This window comes from Candoia aspera, chromosome 1 (assembly GCF_035149785.1).
Source record: "Candoia aspera isolate rCanAsp1 chromosome 1, rCanAsp1.hap2, whole genome shotgun sequence".
NCBI classification, from domain to species: domain Eukaryota; kingdom Metazoa; phylum Chordata; class Lepidosauria; order Squamata; family Boidae; genus Candoia; species Candoia aspera.
In genome coordinates, this window is record NC_086153.1 from 331,923,551 (window position 1) to 331,947,133 (window position 23,583).

The window sequence follows — 23,583 nt, forward strand, 5'->3', positions numbered from 1 at the left end:
CACAAGAGGACTTTTCCCTTCAGCTCAGTTAAGGGAATTTTAGTACGGCAAGATTCTGTGTATGACAGAGAAAAGCAAAGAAACTAGAGTCTGTATCTGACTCAGCGTGGTTCTCTTCGCCTTTCCCCTGACAGGTGGCTAACAACATACTAAAAACAATGCAAAAAACAGTATCACCAAACTGTTAAAAAAACCTACAATGATCGTCAAGGACAAACCCAGAAAACATTCAGCAAAATGACAACATTGCATGGGCCATCTAACCTCCTGACCTCCATATCCTGGAGCACAAGGCTGGGGCCATTCTAATCTTGGGGGATATGGTGGTCCAGAGGGAAGGTGCTGCAGCAGAAAAGGCCCACTTCCTAGGTCTCATCAGATGGCATTCTTTAACTGAAGGAACCCAGAGTGCGTCCCTTCTGTCAGACCTGGTGGGCCAGGTAGAAACAATTGGGGAGAGGCGGTCCCACAAACCTGGTCCCATGCCATGAAGGGCTTGATTTAGAACCAGCACCTTGAATTCTACCAATGCAGCTTATGAAGCTGTAATAGCAAGTGGGAATGGGAGACAGGAGGACCTTGGGAGACAGGAGGGAGAGCCACAAACTGGACAGCCGGCATGTAAAAGATATCTCAGCCCACTGAAGGAGAGGGGACATGGGAAGCATTTCAGAAGGGACCCTCCCTAGTTTTCTGGAGAGTAAAAGGAAGGGAGGGGAGAAATACCTTTAGTCTTGCAAGTTTCTGTTAATGGAACCTTAAAATAAATATATAGCTAGGACTCCCGGTGGTGCTTCTGGTCTGGACTACCTTGCAGGGCTAATAGAAGCGAAGGTATAACACAGCTTACTGAGCTGCGCCCATAACTGCCTGTGCCACCACATTCTTGATCAGTTGCAGGTTCTGGATGGTCCATGTGGAATGCATTGCAGAAATCCACTTGGGAGGAGAATGAGGTCTGAGTGAGCATGAGCAGTGCCTCCCAGTCTAGAAAGGGGCTCAACTGGCACACAAAATGAAGTTGTGCAAAAGCCCACCTGGTGGTGGCTGCCCCCTACTCTTCAAACAGGAGCTGTGAGTTCAGCAGGACCCCCAGATTACATACTGGTGCTGTTTGGAATAGTGCGACCCCATCCAGAACCAAAGATGGAAAACCACTGGCTTCAGGGGCCTTAAAACCCACAGCTACTCCATCTTGCCAGGACTGAGCTGAAGCCTGTCTTTCTCCATCCAGACCCTCAAAGCCTCCAGAGACTGAGACAGAACCTTCACAGGTTTACTTGGTTGGCCTGGGATGGAGATGTAAAGGTAGGTATTATCAACATACTGATGAACCCTCACCCCATGGTGTTGGATGACCTTACCCAGTGGCTTCATATAGATGTTAAATAGGAGTGGAGAGAGCATTGAGCCCTGAGAAATCCTAGAAAAGTGGGCTAGATTTCTCCCGCCTATCCCCACATCAACAATGACTGGAACCAGCCTAGAGGAAGGAGGAGAACTATCACAGAACCTCCTACTCCTAATCCCTGGAAACAGTTGAGAAGGCTACCATGATGGATAGTATCAAAAGCTACTGAGAAATCAAGAAGGGCCAGGATGGACCCACCACCCCATTCTGCTCCTGCCAGAGGTCATCCACAAGTGTGATCAGTGCCACTTCAGTCCCACATCCAGGTCTGAAACCTGACTGAAAAGGGTTCAGATAATCCATTTCCTTCATGATTCCCTGAAACTGCAGCTTGACCACCTTCTCAACAAACTTCCTTAGAAAGGGAAGATTGGAGGTGGAATGAAAGTTATCCAAAATGGTCAGATCCAGTGAAGGCTTCTTGAGGAGGGAGTAAAGCACAGAGTCTTTAAGCAGTGGTGGGACCACTTCCTCTCTCAAGTGACACTTCATCAAAATCAACAGGATCAGACTCATCCCTGGTAACCAGGCCAGATAGGCCTCAGTTGTCTCCATGGATCTGCCTCAAGGCCAGGGTTCAGTTTGGAACAAATCCAAGTGACAGATGTCTGGCATATTCCTCTGATGTTGGCAGCCAATTGGCCTGCAGAATCTGCAGGAGAGGGTCTGTAGAACAGTGTTTCTCAACCTTGGCCATTGGAAGATGTGTGGACTTCAACTCCCAGAAATCCCAGCTAATTGCTGGGGATTAGCTGGGGAATTCTGGGAGTTGATGTCCTCACATCTTCCAATGGCCAAGGTTGAGAAACACTGCTGTAGAACACCTCTCCCAGGCTACGAAATGTATCTCCTCAGTAGACTCATCTGTCTCCTATTCTCTCAGCATTCACAAAATCTGTACAGACACACCTCTTTTCCCCTATTTTTAACTGTTAGATGATTTTTAGGGCTTTTTCAAAACGATTCTTTATTAATTCCTATGTTTAACTTATATACTCTCTTTTTGTTTTGAAATTTTGCTACTGCCGTTAAGAGCTCACCAGAGCTGAAAGGTGGGATATAAATACAGTGAGCATATTTTCTTGGAAAAAATAAAGGACAAACTTGAAAAAGGGCAAACTGAAAGCGGCTTATAGCGATTAAAAAAATTGTTTAGATTTATAACTTTGCTTTACAAAGGAAAGTTCAAGAGCAAAACCAAAAAATAAGAAAGTAAACAAATCTAAAGGACAGCTTTCTGAAATAAATATGGTCATTGTAGATATAAATCAAATAAATTTGCAAGATTCCACTGGTTTCAAGAGAGCCACCAAGGGGCCATGTGAGACCCTCAGGAGGCAGGGTGTGGACTCCTGTTGGAAGTTAGCTATCAGATCTGGACTGTAACAACTCAGGTGACCACTAGATGGCAGCAACTAAGACAACTCACTCTTGGCAGTCATCTAGCACTCATCTTGATTTTTGCAGCCTAGATCTGGTAGCCCCAGTGGAGCAAAGATGGCAAGGATTCAACGCACCCAAATGTCGGCATCAGGGCTGAACTATGCTGAGTCACCACCCAGGGCTTGGCTTGCCTCTCTTGCTTCCTCTTTGCCTTCTACCTGCAGGATTGTTGCGAAAGTCATCCTACCTTAAGCCAGACACTAGCTCGGAAGGAGACAGAATCCAGAACGTTTCCTCCAGCTTTGGAGACTTTCCTCCGTAGTTCAGCAGAATACGGGCTGTAAGCGGCCTTACTGTTCATCCTCTTGCCAAGCATCCCTCCGATGGCACAGCATCAGGAGAAGCCAAACCAGCTCACCCCCTCACCCCCACCCACTTTTCCAAGGAGGCACCACAATGACCTTGTTAAATTAAAAGAAAATATCTCCATCCCTGAAGTGGGAACTGCAGTTTTTGCTCGCCCATCTTAGTTCTGAAAAACTTGCAGGAGACTTGTTTAAAAAAAAAAGAAAAAAAGAAATAGAAAAGAAAAACCGCCCACTACCAGTTTCCTTGCTTTGAAAAGGCGGAGAAAAAGAAACCACAAATTGTCTCCTAGGCAGGAGGATGTAAGATCTGACAACTTCCTCTTTTCTGCACTGTGCAAAAACAAATAATCAAGGATATGCCTTAGGGCAGTGTTTTTCAAACTTGGCAACTTTAAGATGGGTGGACTTCAACTCCCAGAATTCCCCAGCCAGCTATGCCAGCCATGCTGGCAGGGGAATTCTGGGAGTTGAAGCCCACACATCTTAAAAGTCGCCACGTTTGAAAAACACCACCTTAGAGCCTGAACAAAATGCCCCTTTTTGGTTCACCCAGTCTAGTTCTGGATAAGTAGATTCATGCATGAAATTTTACATCTGTCAGCATAATAGTGGCTCTGAAGGAAAAAAAAAGCATTTATTGGTCACAAAAGAGGCATTCTCTCAGCAGCCCGCCCCTGTAGAAGAGGCCTTCTCTCCTCCACATGAAAGGTGCAATGTCCTCACTAAATACGTTTAAGAATATGGCTTCATTAGAAGCGGCTAGTGTTTTGTGTTATTTCCCCCCCAGGCCCCATTTCTCTCATTTCCTCCATTATGTATTAAAAATCATGTAATATTTTACAATATTGGAAGGAGGTAAGATAGTCAGACCTCACCAGCTGAGTATATCTGCAAGCAGTTACTTGAGAATGTGGAGCCCCAAGCTGCTCCATATTGTGCATGTCAACATTTTTGTGGTTACACCCAAGCCACCAACAGAACCAACATTTTCAGACTAGGACACCGTCTCGTGAAAGGAAGAACGAGCAGTTCTTAACTCACCCATGCACTCTTGCAACAGCGAAAGACGGGACACTCCATTTTCAAAATGACATAATATGAAGAATACGTTTTGTAGCACTGTGAAAACCAACAACATACTACAGCTCCACTTACTATAGACACCAGTCTGATTCAGCAGATACACCAAGGGTTATCTTACATTGACAGAGGCGTGAGTGTGTTTACGTGCACACACTCACAAACAGAATTGTAGATGGAAAAGTAAAGAAGGGGAGGAGGACGCAATGAAATGCTAAAATTCTGTTCAGAATCATTCTTCCCAACCTGGAATCTTCTTGAATTCTTTTGGTCTTCAACCCCCAGAATCCCAAGCCAGCACAGGCAGTGATTATGCTGGCTAGGCATTGTGGGAGTTGAAGTCCAACGCTTCTGTGAAGCAGAACTTGAAAAAGACCATTGTAGGTCAAACTAGTTAAAGGTCAGATCTATATAAAATAAACACAGTGAGAAATTGCAAAGCAGGGTCGTTAGTAACAAAATATTCTGGCACTGAAAAAGTTAATTAACATCTGTAGGGCGATAATGCCCCATCTGGGTTCAGAGCCACAGAGACACAGAGACAGAACCAAACCTTTGTGGTGAATTGTGTATGCGTGTATGATGCCTTGCTTCTTCCGGATCTTATCAACTGTTTCCTTTTCTAAGACAGCAGCTTCTAGGAGCCAAAGGTGGCCAGAGAGAAAATACAGTAGCCCATCTTCAACTTTAATAGTAGGTAAAAGAGGACATTTTTGCAAATGTAGCTTTCAGAACCTGTGGAAATTTCTCTCCTTTCCTTTAAAGATGCAACTGTTTGTATCTGGCAATCCTCAGAACAGAATTTATACAACTCTACTTTAATCTGGTCTGCTTACTTTCCAGGTCAAATAATATTTTTGAAGCCACAGAGAAAATGAAAAGCCAGAAATTAAGGGAATCTTGAGCTCAAACATCACAACAAGTTCACACCAGCTTCAAAGCCCAAGATAAAAAAATACTAGAGGTAGTTCTCAACTTGCAACCATTTGTTTAGCGACCATTCGAAGTTACAACGGCTCTGAAAAAAGTGGCTTACAGCTGGTCCTCACACTTGCGACTGTCACAGCTTCCCTGCGGTCACATGATCAAAATTCAGGCGCTTGGCAATCGGCATTTATTTACGTCAGCTGCAGCCTCCCAGGCTTCCAACAAGCAAAGTTAATGGGGGAAGCCAGATTTGCTTAACAACCATGGCAAAAAAGGTAGTAAAATCAGGCGTGACTCACTTAATAACCACCTTGCTTAGTGATGAAAGTTCTGGTCCCAATTGCGGTCGTAAGTCAAGGACTACCTAGACAGCAACACTTGTATCGCTGTTATCATTGCTGCAGAGTGTATGAAGTCGGAACACACAATAACACAAAAAGCTAGGTTACCTATTACTTAAGAAATTGATATAATTTCTTTAGAGAAATATCCAAGATATTTTATATCTTAGGTGGGTTACAATGCCATCCCTCCAAGTGGTATTCACGAGACTACGGTTCCAGCACGTGGCATCCACAACTAGAGAGGGCCAATCTCTTAATATCCTATATAATATACACTTCTGCCCATGTCCTATATAATATATGCTTCTGTCCATGTTCCAAGGAAAACTAAAAACCTGGTTGTGTCAACATGTCTGGGGCAGGAAGGGGAACAGTCCTCCTTGGGGATGGCAAGCGCCCTAGAAGGGCCCTTTGTACTCATGGGTTGAGGTGCAATCTTAGCCATCTGGATTTTATTATGTTTTATATTTTTACTGTTTATTATATGTATATTTATTGTATTTAAAGGTACTGAATTTTAAACTTTGTTTGTTGTAAACTGCCCAGAGTCCCCCTTTTGGTGGGAGGTGGGCGGTGATAAAATTTGATAAATAAATAAAAAAAAAAATAATAAATTATAGGAGATTTTATACATTATTTATTTGTACTGCCCTATTTCCACTTCAGCATGTGGAAAATTTTTGAAGCCCCTCTTGACAGGAAAATCATTTGGGCCTGATTCACAGAAGATTGAATATTTAATGAATTTAGACAAGGAGACACCACTAGGGAGATTAGCAAGCTTTACATGGGCTGCTGCTAAACAGATTTTATCAAAGGTTTGTTTTCCCATTATTGTATCTGCTGCAATTTTATTTATTTATTTAATTGATTTTTATCCCACCTTTATTATTTTTATAAATCACTCAAGGTGGCGAACATACCTAATACTCCTTCCTCTTCCTATTTTCCCCACAACAACACCCCTGTGAGGTGGGTTGGGCTGAGAGAGAGGGACTGGCCGAAGGTCACCCAGCCGGCTTTCATGTGTAAGGCGGGACTAGAACTCACAGACTCCTGGTTTCTAGCCTAGCGCCTTAACCACTAGACCAAACTGGCTCTCAATTACAGTGTTTTAATATCCTTACTGAGTTTTGCACATTTTAATGAATTTTATTAATGTTTGGCCACTTTTATGTAGGTTTTATCTTATTTGTTATGATCAGGGGTCAAAACAATAAACGCATTGATTGATTGATCAAGGTGGGATTTGCCCACTTGATAATACAGTGCTCAATGGTCATCCAGGGAAATTGAATGGGGGAGATTGGAGACAAACAAAAAGAAAACAAAGGGATGTAATTTATGTTATGTGCTGACTGCAACAACTGTCTTGAAAGAAGTACAGGTAGTCTTTGCTTAACAACCACAATTGGGACCGGAATTTTGGTTGCTAAGCAAAGCGGCCATTAAGCAAATCCGACCCAATTTTACGAGCTTTTTTGTGGCGGTCATTAAGCAAATCACTGAAGGCGTTAAGCGAACCACATAGTTATTAATGAAATCACGTGGTTCTGAATTGATTTTGCTTTCCAGAAGCCAGCTGGGAAGGTCAAAAATGGCGATTGCAGGACCACATGATGCTGCAACGGTCGTAAATGCAAACCAGTTGCCAAGCGCTTGATCATGTGACCGCAGGGACCCTGCAACAGTTGTAGTGTGAGGACCAGTTGTAAGTCGTTTTTTTCAGCACCATCTTAGGTCTGAACCATCACTAAACAAATGGTTTTTAAGTGAGGACTACCTGTATTAGATAAATCTATGGAGGTGAAAAGAGAGAGAATATACATCGTTATTGATCATGGATGGTATTTCTCTATTCACAAAGCTTCTATCTCTCAATAGTAGAGAAGATACAGTATGTAGCTCAGAGTTGAATCGTTGGGTCCTTGGAGTTCTTTGAACTTTCTGCTCTTCTCCACGGATGGTGTTACCAAGCCTGATAATGAAATGTCTGCAGGAAGAGCAACAAGCTCTGACAACACCAAGAACCCACTGAATCTATCTCTGATAGATACCAGGAAATACCATTTCCTTCATTGAGAAAAAGCATGGGAGGAGCCTGCAAGCTTCGATAGAGTTTCCCACTGGGGCACCTGGTTGGCCTGTATGGAAAACAGGATGCTGGAGGGGCTTTTTGTCCAACCCATAGCAAGTCTTACGTTTTTAATTTGACTCTAAAGTTCAGGTATGTAGATTAAAACGTTCTAATTTTCAGCATGGGGTGGGCCATGAGCTTCCCTTCACTGACAGAATATGAAAGCAGAAGGAAATTCCTCGCTGTCCACGATGGATGAGGACAGCCAGGCTGAACACAAGTTGTACACGCAAAATACACCCCTCTACTTTGCCTTCACACACATACATACTCCTATCCAATTTATACATTTTACTGCATTCATTCTAATTACAATTGTTGATGACTGTCAATAGAGAGAGAGGCTGTTATTTTGCTTAGAGCATGGCTGGCCGGGGAATTCTGGGAGTTGAAGTCCACACATCTTAAAGTTGCCAAGGTTGAGAAACACTGGCTCAGAGACAGAGAGTTGCTTGAACAGGGCCCCACTGTCTGCAGTGTATCTGCTCTTCTCCTTTGTGCCTTCAGCTGACACAAGTACAACAGGTTGGGCTATTCTCTCAACGGTCTGCTAGATCTTTGGCCAAAAGCCCAAAGTAATTTGTGAATATACCATGGGAAACGAAATTCCTCTCAAACCAATTTCAATTCAACAAGGAAAAAAGACATTCAGAATGACCACTACAAAGATCCATTTCAAGCTTTTACAAGCTTCACTAATCTTAATTATTACTTTTTCTTTCTTTCATATATGCCCTGTGCCCCCTACCACCATTCTCCTGCAGAAGTTCATAAGGACAAGCTAATGCAGGTCAAATAAATAAGATATATATCAGATGGAAAATATAGCTAATTTTTAGTCTCTGCTTTTGGTAAATTGCTATCCCGGTTTTGCTTCTGCAAAATACTTTTGATATTTTTTGGCATGGTTTGCCATTCTGCAAGGTTCATCATCCCTTATTCCAAATGTTTTTGTTATTTGTCTCCAATGCGCATGTACATAAATACATGTGCTGAAACACCAAAGTATGGGTTGGTGTGTAGCCAGCTATTTTGCACATGCCTTGATTTATAAAATGCCATTGCAATGCAGAAATCATGATTTATAGTTTAGCATGCTGTCTAAACTATACACCCCAGCCGATTGTTCTTTAATAAACTATGGTTAAATGAACCATAGCTCAGCACAGTGTATAAACTGAGCCCTTCTATATTGACACACATGCCCTTTCAAGGAAAACATAACCGTCCCTTTTCATTTCCAACCCAGCCGTTCAGTTCAAGGCAAATGAATAAATGCGGCACAAACCTAACAGTTTTGCCCGGGTTTGGGCACCCGGAGACTTGGCTGCTGTAAAAATGCAGGCGTAACAAGAGCATCCCTATTTTCATGTGGCCAGGTACCGAAAGGTTGCACACTACTTACCAAGGAGGTTGGGGGCACAGGGCTCCCTGCTCTGCATTTCTTGGAGATTGAGGGCGTTTTTATCAGCTCACGCTTCTTCCTTGAAAACATGGTGCTCGGTAGAAAGACGATGGGTCTGGTCAACGTTGCTCTCCCAGCTCAGGGCCTGAACTGTCCAGTGAGCATCTTTATCTTTCCAGCCCCTGGATGTGGCTTCCTAAGGACTGGCAAAAGTCCTTCCTAAGGACTGGCAAAAGCCTATGTGCTCAGCAAGGGAAAGCTTCTGAGTCCTGATAGCCGCTCCTGCCTGTAAACTGCCTGGGCTCAAAGCACATGATTACGAACTTATTTCCTGGCTGGGTTTGCCTGAAACACACACTCACACAGAGAGAAACTGCAACACTGCACAGGAAAAAGCTGGGGTGTGTGTGTGTGTGTGGCAGTACTGTAGTCGAGGAGGAAGCCATGGCTTGTTAAATTCCTCTTTGCTTTTATTCAACCCCCTTGTAAACGGGATGGAGCCTAGTTTCTCTTGTGTAAAATCACCTGAAGCTATTTTACGGGGGTGGGTGGGTGGGTGTTCTCATCTGTCCTATTTGGGCACATCTTGTGGCCAGGAATTCCTTGTAATTTTTTAAATTGAAAGACCCATGTCATCCTGAGCCAGCATCCTGGACTGGCTACAGTTAATATATGACTCCAAGTTATAAGGAAGAGAGAAATTTCTAATTTTTCATTGTTTGGTAGACTTCTGTCATGTCTGTCTGAGCATCATTTTTCAGAACAAAAGAAGTTTATTCAGAATGAAAGAGACTTATTCAAATAACAGCCTTCAAATTCAGGGAAAGCTTATTTTATTATTTTATTTTATTTTAGATATACTGTATATCAAGATACTGTATCTTGAATTTCCACAATAAATGGTGGTCAGTTAGCCCAACAGCAATCATATTCATAAGATAAATGCATAATGCAGGAATGCATATGGTTATAAATCATAAAAGCCAATTAATGAAAAACCCATCCATAAAAAAATTAAGCAATATACACTTGAGCTGGAAAGCAGGGATCTAAATCAAGTAAATAATTAAAAAATAAAGTGCTTACTCCAGGAAAAATTTCGTGCCGTGAAACTAAACTGCAGATTAAGTTGGGGGTTGGGAAACCTTTAAATGTAATAAACAAACAAACAAGCTTTGTACCAATCAAAGTGAATATTTGTAGCTCAGGGTTGAACTGTGGAGTCCTTGGTGCTCTCTGAACTTTGTTGTTTTCTTGCAGACGTTTCATTGCCAGACTAGGCAACATCTTCAGTGCAAAGAGGGAGAGGGCCTTGCTCTCAGTTTATATACGGTGGCTTGCCCTGCTTAGGCAAGCCAAGTTATATAAACTGGGAGCAAGGCCCACTCCTTCTTTGCACTGAAGATGTTGCCTAGTCTGGCAATGAAACGTCTGCAAGAAAACAACAAGGCTCAGAGAGTACCAAGGACTCCACAAACAAGCTTTGCTTGCTAATGTAAAAACAACAAGGAAAAAGCTAGGGGGGGTTCTCTAGGTAGGGAATTCCACAGTTTAAGGTTATTTTCCCCACTGCATCTAACCATGCTATGAATAGGCTCAGGCGACCACTCTGTTCTTCCATGTCCCCATGATACCACTATCGTCTTGTCCTCCATCCGTGATTGAAACAGACTTAAACCGTCCTTTTCTGTTGAGGTTTTAAAGTAGCATTTTGCTTTTAAGATGACAGCAGATGTGCTTCCCCATCTGAATTGGCATCAACACTGTCAGGTGACTCATAGGGACAGGATGATCATGTCACCTATTAGTCACTTAGATCTGGTTCAGGACATTTTCCTCTGGCCCCATTTTTTTCTTTTCTTTTCTGGAAGGGGAAAGAGCAGGATCTGGTGGTGTAGCCATCTATCATTTGCCAGTCACAGCCACAGACTGGCAGAGAGTTTCCTAGTAGCTGGTCATGTTGAGAAAGGGGGAGAACAGTAAAGTCCTAGGGTTTAACCAGTGGCTTTGCTTAACATGTCCCGCACACATGGCATTCAAAGGGGGAGGTTTCAAAAAAGTGAAGATGGAGGTCACGACTGGGCAATCAAAACCCTGTTCCTTTTTATGCAAAGCATGTAAACAAGGGGTGGGGCTTTGATTGCACAATCATCACCTCCATCTTCACTTTTTTTAACCCCTCCAGCAGACACCCTTGCCCCAACCCCTGAAACCAGGACATCACCACCGAGCAGCTAAGCCAGAACACAGAATATAGAATCAGAATAAATATTGGCAGTGAGGACAGCAAAAATTTTAAATCAGTTTAGTTTGCTGACTTAAGGACAGGCAGAGAACACATTAACTGAGCTATGGAAAATTCTGGACAGAACTGCCAAGAAGACCTTTTCTTGCATTCCTACTACAATGATGTTGGGAGAAAGGCCTCTCCCAGGAACTTCAAGCACAGTCTGGCTTCTATAGGAAAACACACACAGCCTTGTCTCAAAATATGGGGGATCTTTTAGATTGTAATCATCACTTTGCTCCGGTACATACAGCCCCAACTAAAATCATAATGTGATTTCTTTGGTTTTGCCTTAGCATGTTATGTGAAGCTGGCCACTGCGGATGGCAAAGTGTGGTTTATGGTTTACTGTCTTGTGTGACACAGTCAACTGTGGCTTTTTTAAAAGATTTTTTTTATCCCACCTTTATTTTTTTTATAAATAAATCAAGGTGGCAAACAGACCTAATAATCCTTCCTTCTCCTATTTTCCCCACAACAACCCTGTGAGGTGAGTTGGGCTGAGAGAGTGACTGTCCCAAAGCCATCCAGCCAGCTTTCATACCTAAGGAGGGACTAGAACTCACAGTCTCCTGGATTCTAACCACTAGACCAAACTGGCTTATTGAATCAAGCATGATGTAGCACATTTTCTGAATCCAGCCACAGATATTATTAGGAGTAGTATTAGTATTATTACTCTCTACCTTCTGATTGAAACACAAATGTAGTTCCTTTAGCTAAGATGGGATATGAGAGTGCTATTTTTGGCTGTCTTCACGGCTGTCTGCAAATGAGCCAAAAGGAGGTAAACTAGATCTTTGCTACCCTCTATTGACAGGAAACATTTCTATCTTGTCAAACACAGTCTCTCTGCCAAAATTATGAGTCACTGTACCTCCATTCAGAGCTCTGTAACTTAAAGAGTCCTTTCCTAACCCAATTCACTCCACAACTCCCATAATCTCAGTAGCATGCTCTTTGGTCACACTCACTAGAGCATGATGGGAGTTGTAGTCTGATACATCTGTGCTGGGTTGGAAAAGGGTTTCTCGGATATTTGAGATGCCCTTCAAGACTACCAGGAAATCCCAGGGCTACCAATCAAAGAGAATCCCAGGGCTGTAGGTTAGACTAGTAGCTGGAAAAATAACCTTGACAAAGGCCAACCACTTCCATATTGTTTCTAGGAAGAATACATGGGTGTGCCCTTCAAGCCAATAGGAGATCAGTGTGACTCAAAGGGGACTTCACCTTTATCTAATGTACTTGCAAAAGAGATGGAGGAAACCAAATCAGAAATTGACTAAACAAACCAGAATTATTTTGCTCATAAGCGTTGACACTGGATTCACACAATGTGATCAGTTTTATTTGATGATAGATTGATTTTATTCAGAGTATTGTATGCTCTTCCATAACAGCTTAGGAGCTGTATTAACCTAATCACTGTTAATAAGGCATAGATCATGGTTTAGCATAGTGTGTAACCATAACCAATTGTGGGTAAACAAAGCATGTCCTAATAGTTTCCTGAAGGTACTTGGAACATTTCCTATGTTGTAAGTTAATGAAATTGTACAAGTCTTAGGTAAGCCGAAGAGACCATGTGATTGACACCATTGCTTCTAATCCTCTTTTGTCAGAGCCAGCTCAGCCCCCTAGTTTAATGGGAAACTGAGGATAATAAAAGCAGGTGGGACAACAGTTTAAGTACCAACTAAAGACATGTCAGGACACATCAAAACTGAACAGACTGAAGCACATTTGAAGACAACAACAACAAATGACAATTTCTCTGCCACAATTGCCTTGCACAGAACAGGCCGTGGCTGCTACCTAGCTTTACCAGGATGCTGTGGATCTGCAAAAAAATCTCTCTTGGGTTGAGGGCGATTTTCATCATTCTTTGCAAATAAGGCAGTCAGTTGTCCCTCAACCTGGACTTGAGTATTGGGACAGTCGGACTGATGTCACACCAGCTCTTTTTAGTTTACAGGTCTCAGTGATTGTACAGAATGACCTGAGAGGAAATCAAATTACTTTTATTTGTTTATTTACAGGGCTGATAGGCTGCCAATCAACCATCTGGATGATTTGTCCTCATAGTTTGTCCCCATGATTAAAGGAAATGATTAATGCCTTACTGAAGGTGGGACATGTCCTCTCCCTAAGATACCTTTAAGATGTCTTTAAAAGAAACTTTTGTTATCTAAGAAAGCCAGGGTTATCACTGTCTTGTCACAAATGTAACTTTGCTGATCAAGGTGATCAAGCAGATGGTGGCCTCACAACTTCAGATGTAACTGGAATTTGCTGATTGTCTGAACCCATTTCAAGCAGGCTTTGAGCCAGGGTAAAGACCTGGATTGCTTTGGCCATGTTGGTTGAAAGTCTACACCATGGCTGAAGTGTAACCATTTTAGCTGTGGACTTCTTGGGAGTTTTAGAGACCACTGACAATGGATCACCTGACAGATTTGGATGCTGAAGTCCCACATCATCCCATTGGGTTAGGTATGCAAAGGGGTATGTTTACATTACTGCATCTAGTACATAACCTGTAACTGTTCCTGTGTTGATCAGATCTGACAGTAACCATCCATATCTCAGTTATATCATGGCTAGACTACTGCAACACATTCTATATGGGGCTAGCCTTGAAGGAGATCCACACGTTCCAACTGGTGTAAAGTGTGAGGTGGTACACAAATGCAAAGATCTTACGTTACCCATGTTGAAACACCGATATTGGTTGATAATGGTTTTCCAGCCCATTTTTGTTGGAAGTTCTGGCAAATCCAGCATGCCTCATTTTCATGTGAATTAACATGTAAATTAAGTTGTCCTACAATGTAACTCTGAGGAAGCTGTTTGTTGCCACTCCCACTTCCTTTCCCTCTCTTCCTTCTTCTCCACCAGAATCCAGCACAGGGATGTGTGCTGCTCTCCTCCATTCTGGGCACCATGTGGTGGGCCTGGAATTCCCCTTTCTTCCACACAGCTCTTGGCAGCTGTAGGGCTGAGAGTTTAGGGCAAAACTAAGTATTCAGAAAGAAAAGAAGAACAAAGGAACTTCATCTTTTCACCAAGATGGATGTAACAGAAGCTACAATAAACTCAGTAAGAAATTATTTTATTTATCTTAACCTAATCTGTCTAAGCGTGTGGGAGGGCTGAATGTGTAAGATCCATAACCTGTGTTTCTCTGGCATGCTCACTGAAGCTATCTAAGATAATTTTCTTTTCTGTGCCAGCTTCTCAGCTGTGTTATAAGCTCTGCTCCATTTCAGTGGTTCTTGCAGGCCACTAAATTGGCTTCAATTTTAAGGTTTTCAGTAGCTACACAGAAAAGAACTGTAGTATCTGATTCTCTCAGTTCAAACATGTCCAGAAACTGAACAGACTTCTGTCACACTGTCCATCAGTTCAACTGCACAAATGTCTCCACTGTTGTGTAACAACTCCCCAAAGTTCCTTCCACCTGGCCAGTGGGAGAGACAAAGAAAGGTGGCCCGGCCCCGTTCTTCTTTTACCATGGATTCTTTTTGGACCAACTGACCATTATACAGGAGGAGAGGCAAAGCTAACCTTGGTGCAAGAGTAGACCATGGAGGGAAGTTGTGGCAGGTACAATGGTATCTTCTGCCATGCAGAGGGAATAAATCCTAGGAGATAGGATGATGAATCCATCAGTGGGAAACCATCTGCCCAGGAAATGCGGTAAAGCTCCAGAATACAGACCTTCCTTTGGGGCAGGACCACACTGCAATCGGAGAGTTTCCAGGGTCAACATTTTCCACTCCTGGCAAGTGTCGTAGTTTCAAACTGGTACGAAGGTTGTTTTTCAGGTGATCTCAAAAATCAAGGTGGCCCATTTGCCATGGGTTCCCCTCTGTTGCATCAGTTAAGGAGCTCTAAGTACAGGTAGTCCTCATTAGTGACCACAATTGGGACCGGCAACTCAGTTGTCAAGCGAAGCAGTCGCTAAGTGAAACGGCAACTGTGGTCATGATCTTACTTCAGCTTTCCTTTGCTTTACAGACCTGTGAAGGTTGTAAATGTAAGGACTGATTGCAAAGTTACTTTTTCATCACTGTCATAATTGCGAACAATCACTATACAGGGACTACCTGTATTTGCACAGGATGAGGTTATTGAGGTAAATATGCTAATTACATTGGAACATTTTCTGATTCAAGCCCACATCGCAACCACAGTGTGAGGATTGTGCAGGGCCAACCTTAGATCAACACAGCCCTAAGACTTGTAAGACAGGGTCTTTGAAAGATACTCCTTAGTTTCAGTGGCCCATTTGTTGAGGAGGCAGGACAGTTTTTCAAGCTTCCCAGGGCCTTTTTGGAATTGGAAAGCCTTTACAAATTTAATAAAGAAACAAAATGTTAGTCCCAAACTCTGATTCATTTGGGAGATAGATTTGGTCTCCATTGTCTTTGCCTTCAGAAATGGTTAAAATACACTTTTTCAATGAGAATTTACAACTGCCTTTAAGAAGTTTGTTTGTTTTGGATTCCATTTTTAAAAACTGAGCTTTGAGCAGCTGAACACAATGGTGAAAAATGGAAGGTTTAATCGAGTTCCTTATCACAAATGTAATGTATTTATGGCGCTCCAGAGACAGAGGACATAGCACATACATTATTTGAATGCCAACTGTATAGTAAACAGAGAGACCAGTATCTTGGACCACACATTAGACAAACAGCCCATTGGGATCCATACATTAGAACAACATTTCATGTGAAGTCAGAACCAAAATATTACATGTAACACAGCCTTTTATTGAATAAAACAGGACAATTGAGAACTGCTTATGTGTATCTGATTGGGGTAAATTGTAGGGGTGATTTAAATGTTATAATTAATATTTCTTAAAAGGCATTATATATTGATATGTAAACTACTCTTTTTTTTTATCTGTTCAATCGTGTCTGATTCTCAGAGACTGCCTGGGCAAGTCCCTGCAGTTTTCTTGGCAAGATTTTTCAGGAGAGGTTTGCCATTGCCTTCCTCCTAGGGCTGAGAGAGAGTCAAGGTCACCCAGCCGGCTTTCATGCCTAAGACAGGACTAGAACTCACAGTCTCCTGGTTTCTAGCCCAGCGCCTTAACCCTTACACCAAACTGGCTCTCATATAAACTATATAACCATTTAAAAACTGTATAAAAGGAACCCCTCCAGCCTATTATATAATAAACTATATGCTTTAAAAAAAAACCATACAGTAAGCCAGTTTGGTGTAGTTTTGTGTTGTTTGTCAACATCTGAATTGGTTTCTTTTCTTGTCCTCAATAAATAAGAAGGAAGAAGACTTCTGAGCAATATGGTCAAGATTTTTAGAACAGGATATATACATTGAAGGACATGTACTGTATTCTTCCTGATGTTTTATTGACTGGTTTAATAAGGGCCATTGAAGCAATACTTCTACTTCCTTCTTTAAAACAACTTTTTATCTGAGGTCCTTGTTTCAACAACTTCAACTCCCACAGATCTAGATTAAAGCCCTCATGATCAAGCTGTGAGAGGTAAAGATTTTAATGTGTAAATAAGTTCAAGCCAGTGAGCAAAAGCAACACCATGTTAAATACTTAAACCAACACGAAGTCAGGAGGAGATAGTGGGGAAAACTCATCAAATGATAAGGGCTAAACTCATCACTTATCATGGCAATGGCTAAACTCGTCATCTGGTAATGGCTAAACTTATCAGGGCAACGGCTAAACACATCACCTAATATGATAATGGTTTAAAACAAAGGCGGCCGGAAGATTGTAAGTCTGAGAGTACCCAGCCAATGGGGAAACGGATAAAGAGGAGCGACAGGACAGGAAAATGTATAAAAATAAACTTGAAATATTGTATGGGGTGGCTTTTCTTTTGGACACGTTGCATCATGCTCCTGGAAAGTCCACCACGCTTTGCAAACTGTAGAAGCTCAGAGAGAGAGCGAAATAAAGTCTTTTTCTATTTCTAAACTCAAGGACTGTTGGAGTCTAATTTGTTTCGAGTTTTGTTGCTAACAGTTTTTGGCGCCCAACGTGGGGCTCGACTCAGGGTTCCGGGACTGCCTTGGCTAACAAGGTAACCAGGGGAGGCATGCCCCGTCCCTTTGTGACGGTTCCTGTTTGCCTCGCGGCAGTGGCGATCTTGGAATAAGAGCCTTTCGAGCCCCATGAACCCACATAGCAGTCGAAATAGAAAAAGATCTTGAGAGTGGACCAAGAGAGAGATTGCTGAACCCTGTAAAAGGACCGGGAGACTCTGTGCACAGGCCCAGGTGAGTAGAACTCGGAAGGTGTCCGATTCACACCTGGGTGGTTGGGGGACTGGGTAGGACTGTTCTGAGTCTGAGATCTGTGAGAAGAGTGTGTGTGAGACGCCCCGAGAGCCAAAGAGGGCTGCAAGGCGAAGCGAGAGTGACTCCTTAGTACCGCGGTTCCATACCCTCGCGAGAGGATTGGCCGGGAAGCGGAGGAAGTGACTTGGTGAAGTACGAAAAGAGTCTCAAAAGCGGATTGGTAAGGATAAAGACAGGACGGTAACCAGTATGGGCAATATAAAGAGTCGTCCACGAGTGAGGGAAAGAAAGAAAAAACGATTAAAAATAGATCCAAGGAGTCCATTAGGACTCCTACTGGCTGGATGGGGAAAGCCCCCGTATAATAAAATAATCACTAAAATGGGGTTAACTAAGGAAGAGATGTTCCACCTATGTTGCTTTGTATGGTGGGAAGACAAAAGAATAGATTGGCCATAAGAAGGGAGTGACAACTATTTCGCCTGTCAGAATTTGTATGAGTATGTGAAAAATAAGAAATGTAAAACTTTAAAACGGGAACTAGATTATGCCCTTATATGGGCGCCAAATAAGTGGCCACAAGACCAGGAGGAGAGTCGGATCTTAGTCCAAAATACAGAAGGAGAAGGGGAAGAAGAATTAGATCAAGAGGAAAAAAGGAGATACCCACCACCACCCCCTTATAATCCACAACCCATAATGCCCATGGTACCTCCCCCTCCTAGTCCACCTCCGTCAAATTTATATAAAAATTTAAGGAAAGAAATTGAACAATGTAAAAAGGATTTAAGGGATTTGCCATTTGAAGGCGAAGAAATAACAAGTTTTCCTTTGAGGGAGGTCCCCTCCGGATTGAACGCTCAGGGACAGCCAGTCATCAGTTATGTACATGAACCATTAAAGGCATCAGAATTGCGGATGTTTAAAAAGGAGATGAAAAATTTAATAGAGGACCCATTGGGGGCGGCAGAACAATTGGATAATTTATTGGGGCCGAACATCTATACATGGGATGAATTAATGGCTATAATAAATACTCTATTTTCTGCTGAAGAGAGGCACCTGATAAGAAAAGCCGCTATCCAAATTTGGGAAAGAGAGCATCAAGCCGGCCCAGCGGGGGATGTAAAATTTCCTCTTGCCAAACCAAACTGGGACAATAATACAAATCAGGGAAGACAGAACATGGAGGACTTAAGAGTACTGATAATTAGGGGAATGAAGGAAGCAGTACCCAAAGCTCAAAACATGACCAAAGCCCTCCAGATAGAACAAGAAAAAGAGGAATCGCCAGCTACATTCTTACAAAGATTAAAAGATGGAATGTGCAAATATTCTGGGATAGACCCCGAGGCGGCAGGGAATATCCAACTTGTTCGAGTCCAATTCGTCACCAAATCTTGGCCCGATATAAGAAAAAAATTGCAAAAAGCAGACGGATGGGCGGATAAGTCAATTGAGGATTTGTTGAAGGAGGCACAAAAGGTCTATGTCCAGAGAGATAATGAAAAGGTGAAACAACAGAGTAAAATGATGGTGGCAACTGTCCACCAAGTCATGAATTATGAAAAGAAAGAAGAGGGAGGAACGAAGGAAGGGAAGAGAGAAGGAAGAATAGGGCCAAGAGTAGAGGCCGGAAACTACCGGACAGGAAGAGGGGGATGGAAGTCCGAGGGAAAGAGGGAAAAAGCATGTTTTGAATGTGGGCAGAAAGGATACTTTAAGAAAGACTGTCCCAAACTTCAGAAGGAACGACAGATATATGCCATGGCTCAGGAAGACTACAATATCCCCTACTAGGGGGGTCAGGGGCCCATATTTTATCAATCCCACCAGGAGCCCTTGATAAACTTAAAGGTGGGACCAGAAGGAGAGGAGATGGTGTTTTTAATTGATACTGGGGCAGCCCGGACCTCAGTAGCAACCATTTCCGGTTCTGTAAGAAAGAGTGAAAGAAAAGTAAGAATTTCAGGGGTAAAAGGAGAACTGTTTTATGTGACAGAATTGGAAGAAGTGAAGATCCAATACAGGGAAGGAACAGGAGTAAAGGGGAAAATTCTATATATACCAGAAGCCGAGGTAAACTTATTAGGAAGAGACTTATTAGGAAAATTAAATCTTTCCATATCCTTTTCGGACGACTCCCAGCATATGTTACTATTAACAGAGGAAGATCAGAAAGCTATCAATAAGAAAGTCTGGGTAGTGGAAGGAAATAGAGGAGGACTTCAAGTCCCTCCATTACAAATTAAATTGAAGAGGGAAGGAGAAGTTGTTAGACAAAAACAATATCCGATCTCGATGGAAGGGAGAAGGGGGTTACAACCAGTAATAGACGGCCTCATGAAAGATGGACTATTAGAGCTGACTCAATCCCCATATATCACCCCTATCCTTCCAGTCCGTAAACCGGACGGAACATACCGGATGGTCCAGGACCTCCGGCTCTTAAACCAAGTAGTGGAAACTAGGCATCCAGTAGTTCCAAATCCATATACCTTAATGGGACATATTCCATCCGACCATAAATGGTTTAGTGTAATAGACTTAAAAGATGCTTTTTGGGCATGTCCACTGGCAAAAGAATCAAGACCCTTGTTTGCATTTGAATGGGAAAACCCATTCACAGGACGGAAGCAACAATATCAATGGACAGTACTTCCACAGGGCTTCACTGAGTCCCCGAACTGTTTGGACAAGTACTAGAACAGGTTCTGGAGGGGTTCCAAAGTCCTCAGGGAACATATTTGATACAATATGTAGATGACCTTTTAGTATCAGGGACAAGAGAGCAACTTACCAAAGATGCAACTAACCAATTGTTGAATTACTTAGCCCAGAAAGGGTTGAGGGTATCAAAAACCAAACTTCAATATGTAGAGAGAGAAGTTAAATACCTAGGTCACCTAGTTAGTCAGGGAAGCCGAAAAATCACACCTGAAAGAATAGAGGGAGTAATAAGGCAACCTCTCCCTAAAACCAAGAAGGATTTGAGAAAGTTTTTAGGACTAATAGGATATTGTAGATTATGGATCGAAAATTATGCCAAGCAAACAAAAAGTTTATACAGGAAACTTACCGAGAAGGAACCTTGGATCTTACACTGGGAAAATGCAGAAAAAGAAGTCTTTAAGGAATTAAAGGAGGCCCTAACAAAAGCACCAGTTTTAAGCTTGCCCAACTTGGATAAACCATTCTACTTGTTTGTAAATGCTGAGGAAGGCATAGCTCATGGAGTACTCAGTCAAAAATGGGCTGGACAGAGGAAACCGGTAGCATACCTGTCAAAACAAATGGACCCTGTCATCCGCGGATGGCCGACTTGTGTACAAGCAGTGGTGGCTACTGCCATTCTTGTTCAGGAGAGCCAAAAACTGACTTTCGGAGGGGCTCTGGTGGTAAGCACACCACATCAAGTGCGACCCATCCTCCAACAAAAGGCAGGAAGATGGTTGACTGACTCACGAATTTTGAAATATTAGGCAATGCTAATAGAACAGAGGGATTTAGTGTTAGTAACAGAAAACCTGAACCCAGTCCAGTTTTTAACAAATAATCATGCAGAGACGGAGGGTAGTCCAGAGCACTTTTGTCTCAGTGTAATAGAGTTACAAACGAAAATACGACCAGATTTGGAAGAGGGACCGTTAGAAAAAGGGGAAGCTTTATTAATTGATGGATCATCTAGGGTTGAAGAAGGAAAGAGGCTAAATGGATATGCGATTGTGGAAGGAAAAACTAGGGTATTAGTAGAAGCGGGATCGTTACCCACCAGTTGGTCAGCCCAGACATGTGAACTTTTTGCCCTAAATCAGGGACTAAAATTATTAAACAAAAAGATAGGGACTATATACACGGACTCCAAATATGCCTTTGGAATAGTCCATACATTTGGAAAAATTTGGAGAGATCGGGGAATGGTGAACAGCAAAGGGAGAGAACTAATACACGAAAAACTAATTACAGAAATTCTGGACTCACTAGTGAAACCAAAAAGGATTGCAGTAGTACATGTAGAAGCTCATAGGAAGGGGAATACCTTCGAAATAGTGGGCAATAATCTGGCAGATGAAGAAGCTAAGAAGGCAGCTCGAGAAGCTGAACCCATGTATGTACTTATCCCCGAGGTAAAACCAGAAGTAGAAAACCCTATCTTTTCAGATAAAGAAAAAGAATACATGAAGAGGGAGGGGGGGCAAGAAGGACGGGATGGCCGCTGGTTTCTCCCGAATGGGAGACAAATTATAAACAAAGCGATAGCCAGACATCTTTTAGTCCATTTACATGAGGGAAGCCATTGGGGAACCCAATCCATGGTAGATTGTATTTTAAAGTCATATGCATGCTTTGGGATCTATACCCTGGCTGCTCAGGTCATTGAAGGGTGTTTAATTTGTAAACGAGTTAATCGATTCGCCTTGAGAAAAGGGAACCCGGGTGGGAGACCTCCGGCTTTCCGACCATTTCAATGTATCCAGGTAGATTTTTCAGAATTTCCCAAGGTCAGAACTTATAAGTACCTCTTAGTGATAATCGACCATCTTACAGGCTGGGTAGAGGCTTACCCCACTGTACAAGCTAATGCCCGATCCGTGATACGGCTCCTATTGGAACATATAATACCCCGATACGGATTGATCACTCAAATCAATAGCGACCAAGGGAGTCACTTCACAGAAAAACTCTGGCAGGGAATCATGCAAACCTTAGATATAAAATGGGATTTCCATACCCCATGGCATCCGCCCTCAAGTGGGAAAGTAGAGAGAATGAATTCTAAGATTAAAGAAAGCCTCAGTAAACTCATGTTAGAAACAAAAATGCCATGGACCAAATGTTTGCCTTTAGCATTACTGAGAATTAGGACACAACCTAGGCGCGACGTAGGATTATCTCCTTATGAATTACTATATGGAGTAGGGTTTGCTCCGGGAAGAATTTGTATAGACTCTCTGGAAACCAGAGATAAAATCATACGAAACTATGTGCACACCCTGTCCCAGTATTTTGAATTTTATAGGAAAAAAGGATTGTTGGCTCAACGACCCCCTCTAGAGTTCCCTGTACACAAATTCCAAATCGGAGATTGGGTCCTGATCAAGAGTTGGAAAGAAGAAAAACTCTAACCTAAGTGGGATGGACCGTTCCAGGTATTGCTGACCTCTGAGACCGCGATCAGGACGGCTGAAAAGGGTTGGACTCATCATACCAGAGCCAAGAGAGGGCCAGAACCACAAACTCCGGAAGAGTGGAAAGTGGTAACCGGACCAAGCAAGCACAACGGAGACCTCCAAATGACATTACGTAAAAATAAACCGGGGGAGGGTTGTGCGAATGTGCTGGTTCTGTGAATGCCCTTGTATTTTCCAGTGTTGTTGTTGTAGCCACTGTGAGGGGTGTGGAGCGGTTCATGCTGATTGTACTGAAGAGTGTGATATAACCCTAGAGGAAGATTGGCTAGAACCCGAAGGCTAACCGTGTCCTTGTGGCTGCAGGTGATATGACTAAAATGTCTTTACATAAAGTATACTGGGTGAAGGTAATAGTTGTAAATATCTTGTGGGGACAGATCCTTTCTACAAACAAAGAAGCAGAAAAATCAAATTGTGAAAAGTGTGTCAGTTGGGTACAGCAGGGGCGAACAAAAACCAAAACCCTACAATATCACACTAAACAACTGGAGGGATGTCAACAAAAGGGGGTGTGCATTGAGAATAATCAAGAATTCCAAGTCTGTGAGACAGAGAACAAAACGATATGTTATGACCCTAAGGAAGTTACTAAGATCACTATGATACTGGTGAGCCTAACTCACCATACTTCAGGAACCCATAAAAATATAACCTCTAAACTCATTCGAACATATGGAACCCCTGTGCAAATAAACTTTGATGCATGCAAGGTCATCAATGCTAATGGCTGGCCAATGGGAAACTGTGGT

The 23,583-nt window shown here is 42.5% G+C and overlaps 2 protein-coding genes across 5 annotated transcripts in view; one reads left to right on the forward strand and one right to left on the reverse strand.

The window, feature by feature from the left end:
- ARHGAP45 (Rho GTPase activating protein 45) overlaps positions 1-9,262 on the reverse strand; it is a 59,639-nt gene extending 50,377 nt beyond the window's left edge. For 2 of the 4 annotated variants that reach the window (XM_063290720.1, XM_063290718.1), the window contains exon 1: positions 3,042-3,314. In XM_063290720.1, the coding sequence (XP_063146790.1) occupies positions 3,042-3,170 (129 nt within the window). In that variant the 5' untranslated portion in view covers positions 3,171-3,314. Of the gene's footprint in view, positions 1-3,041; positions 3,315-4,203; positions 4,315-9,055 lie in introns of those variants that run through there. The other 2 variants (XM_063290719.1, XM_063290721.1) reach the window with 2 other exon arrangements.
- ARID3A (AT-rich interaction domain 3A) overlaps positions 1-23,583 on the forward strand; it is a 354,333-nt gene that overhangs the window by 184,071 nt on the left and 146,679 nt on the right. The gene's annotated exons all lie outside the window — the stretch shown is intronic.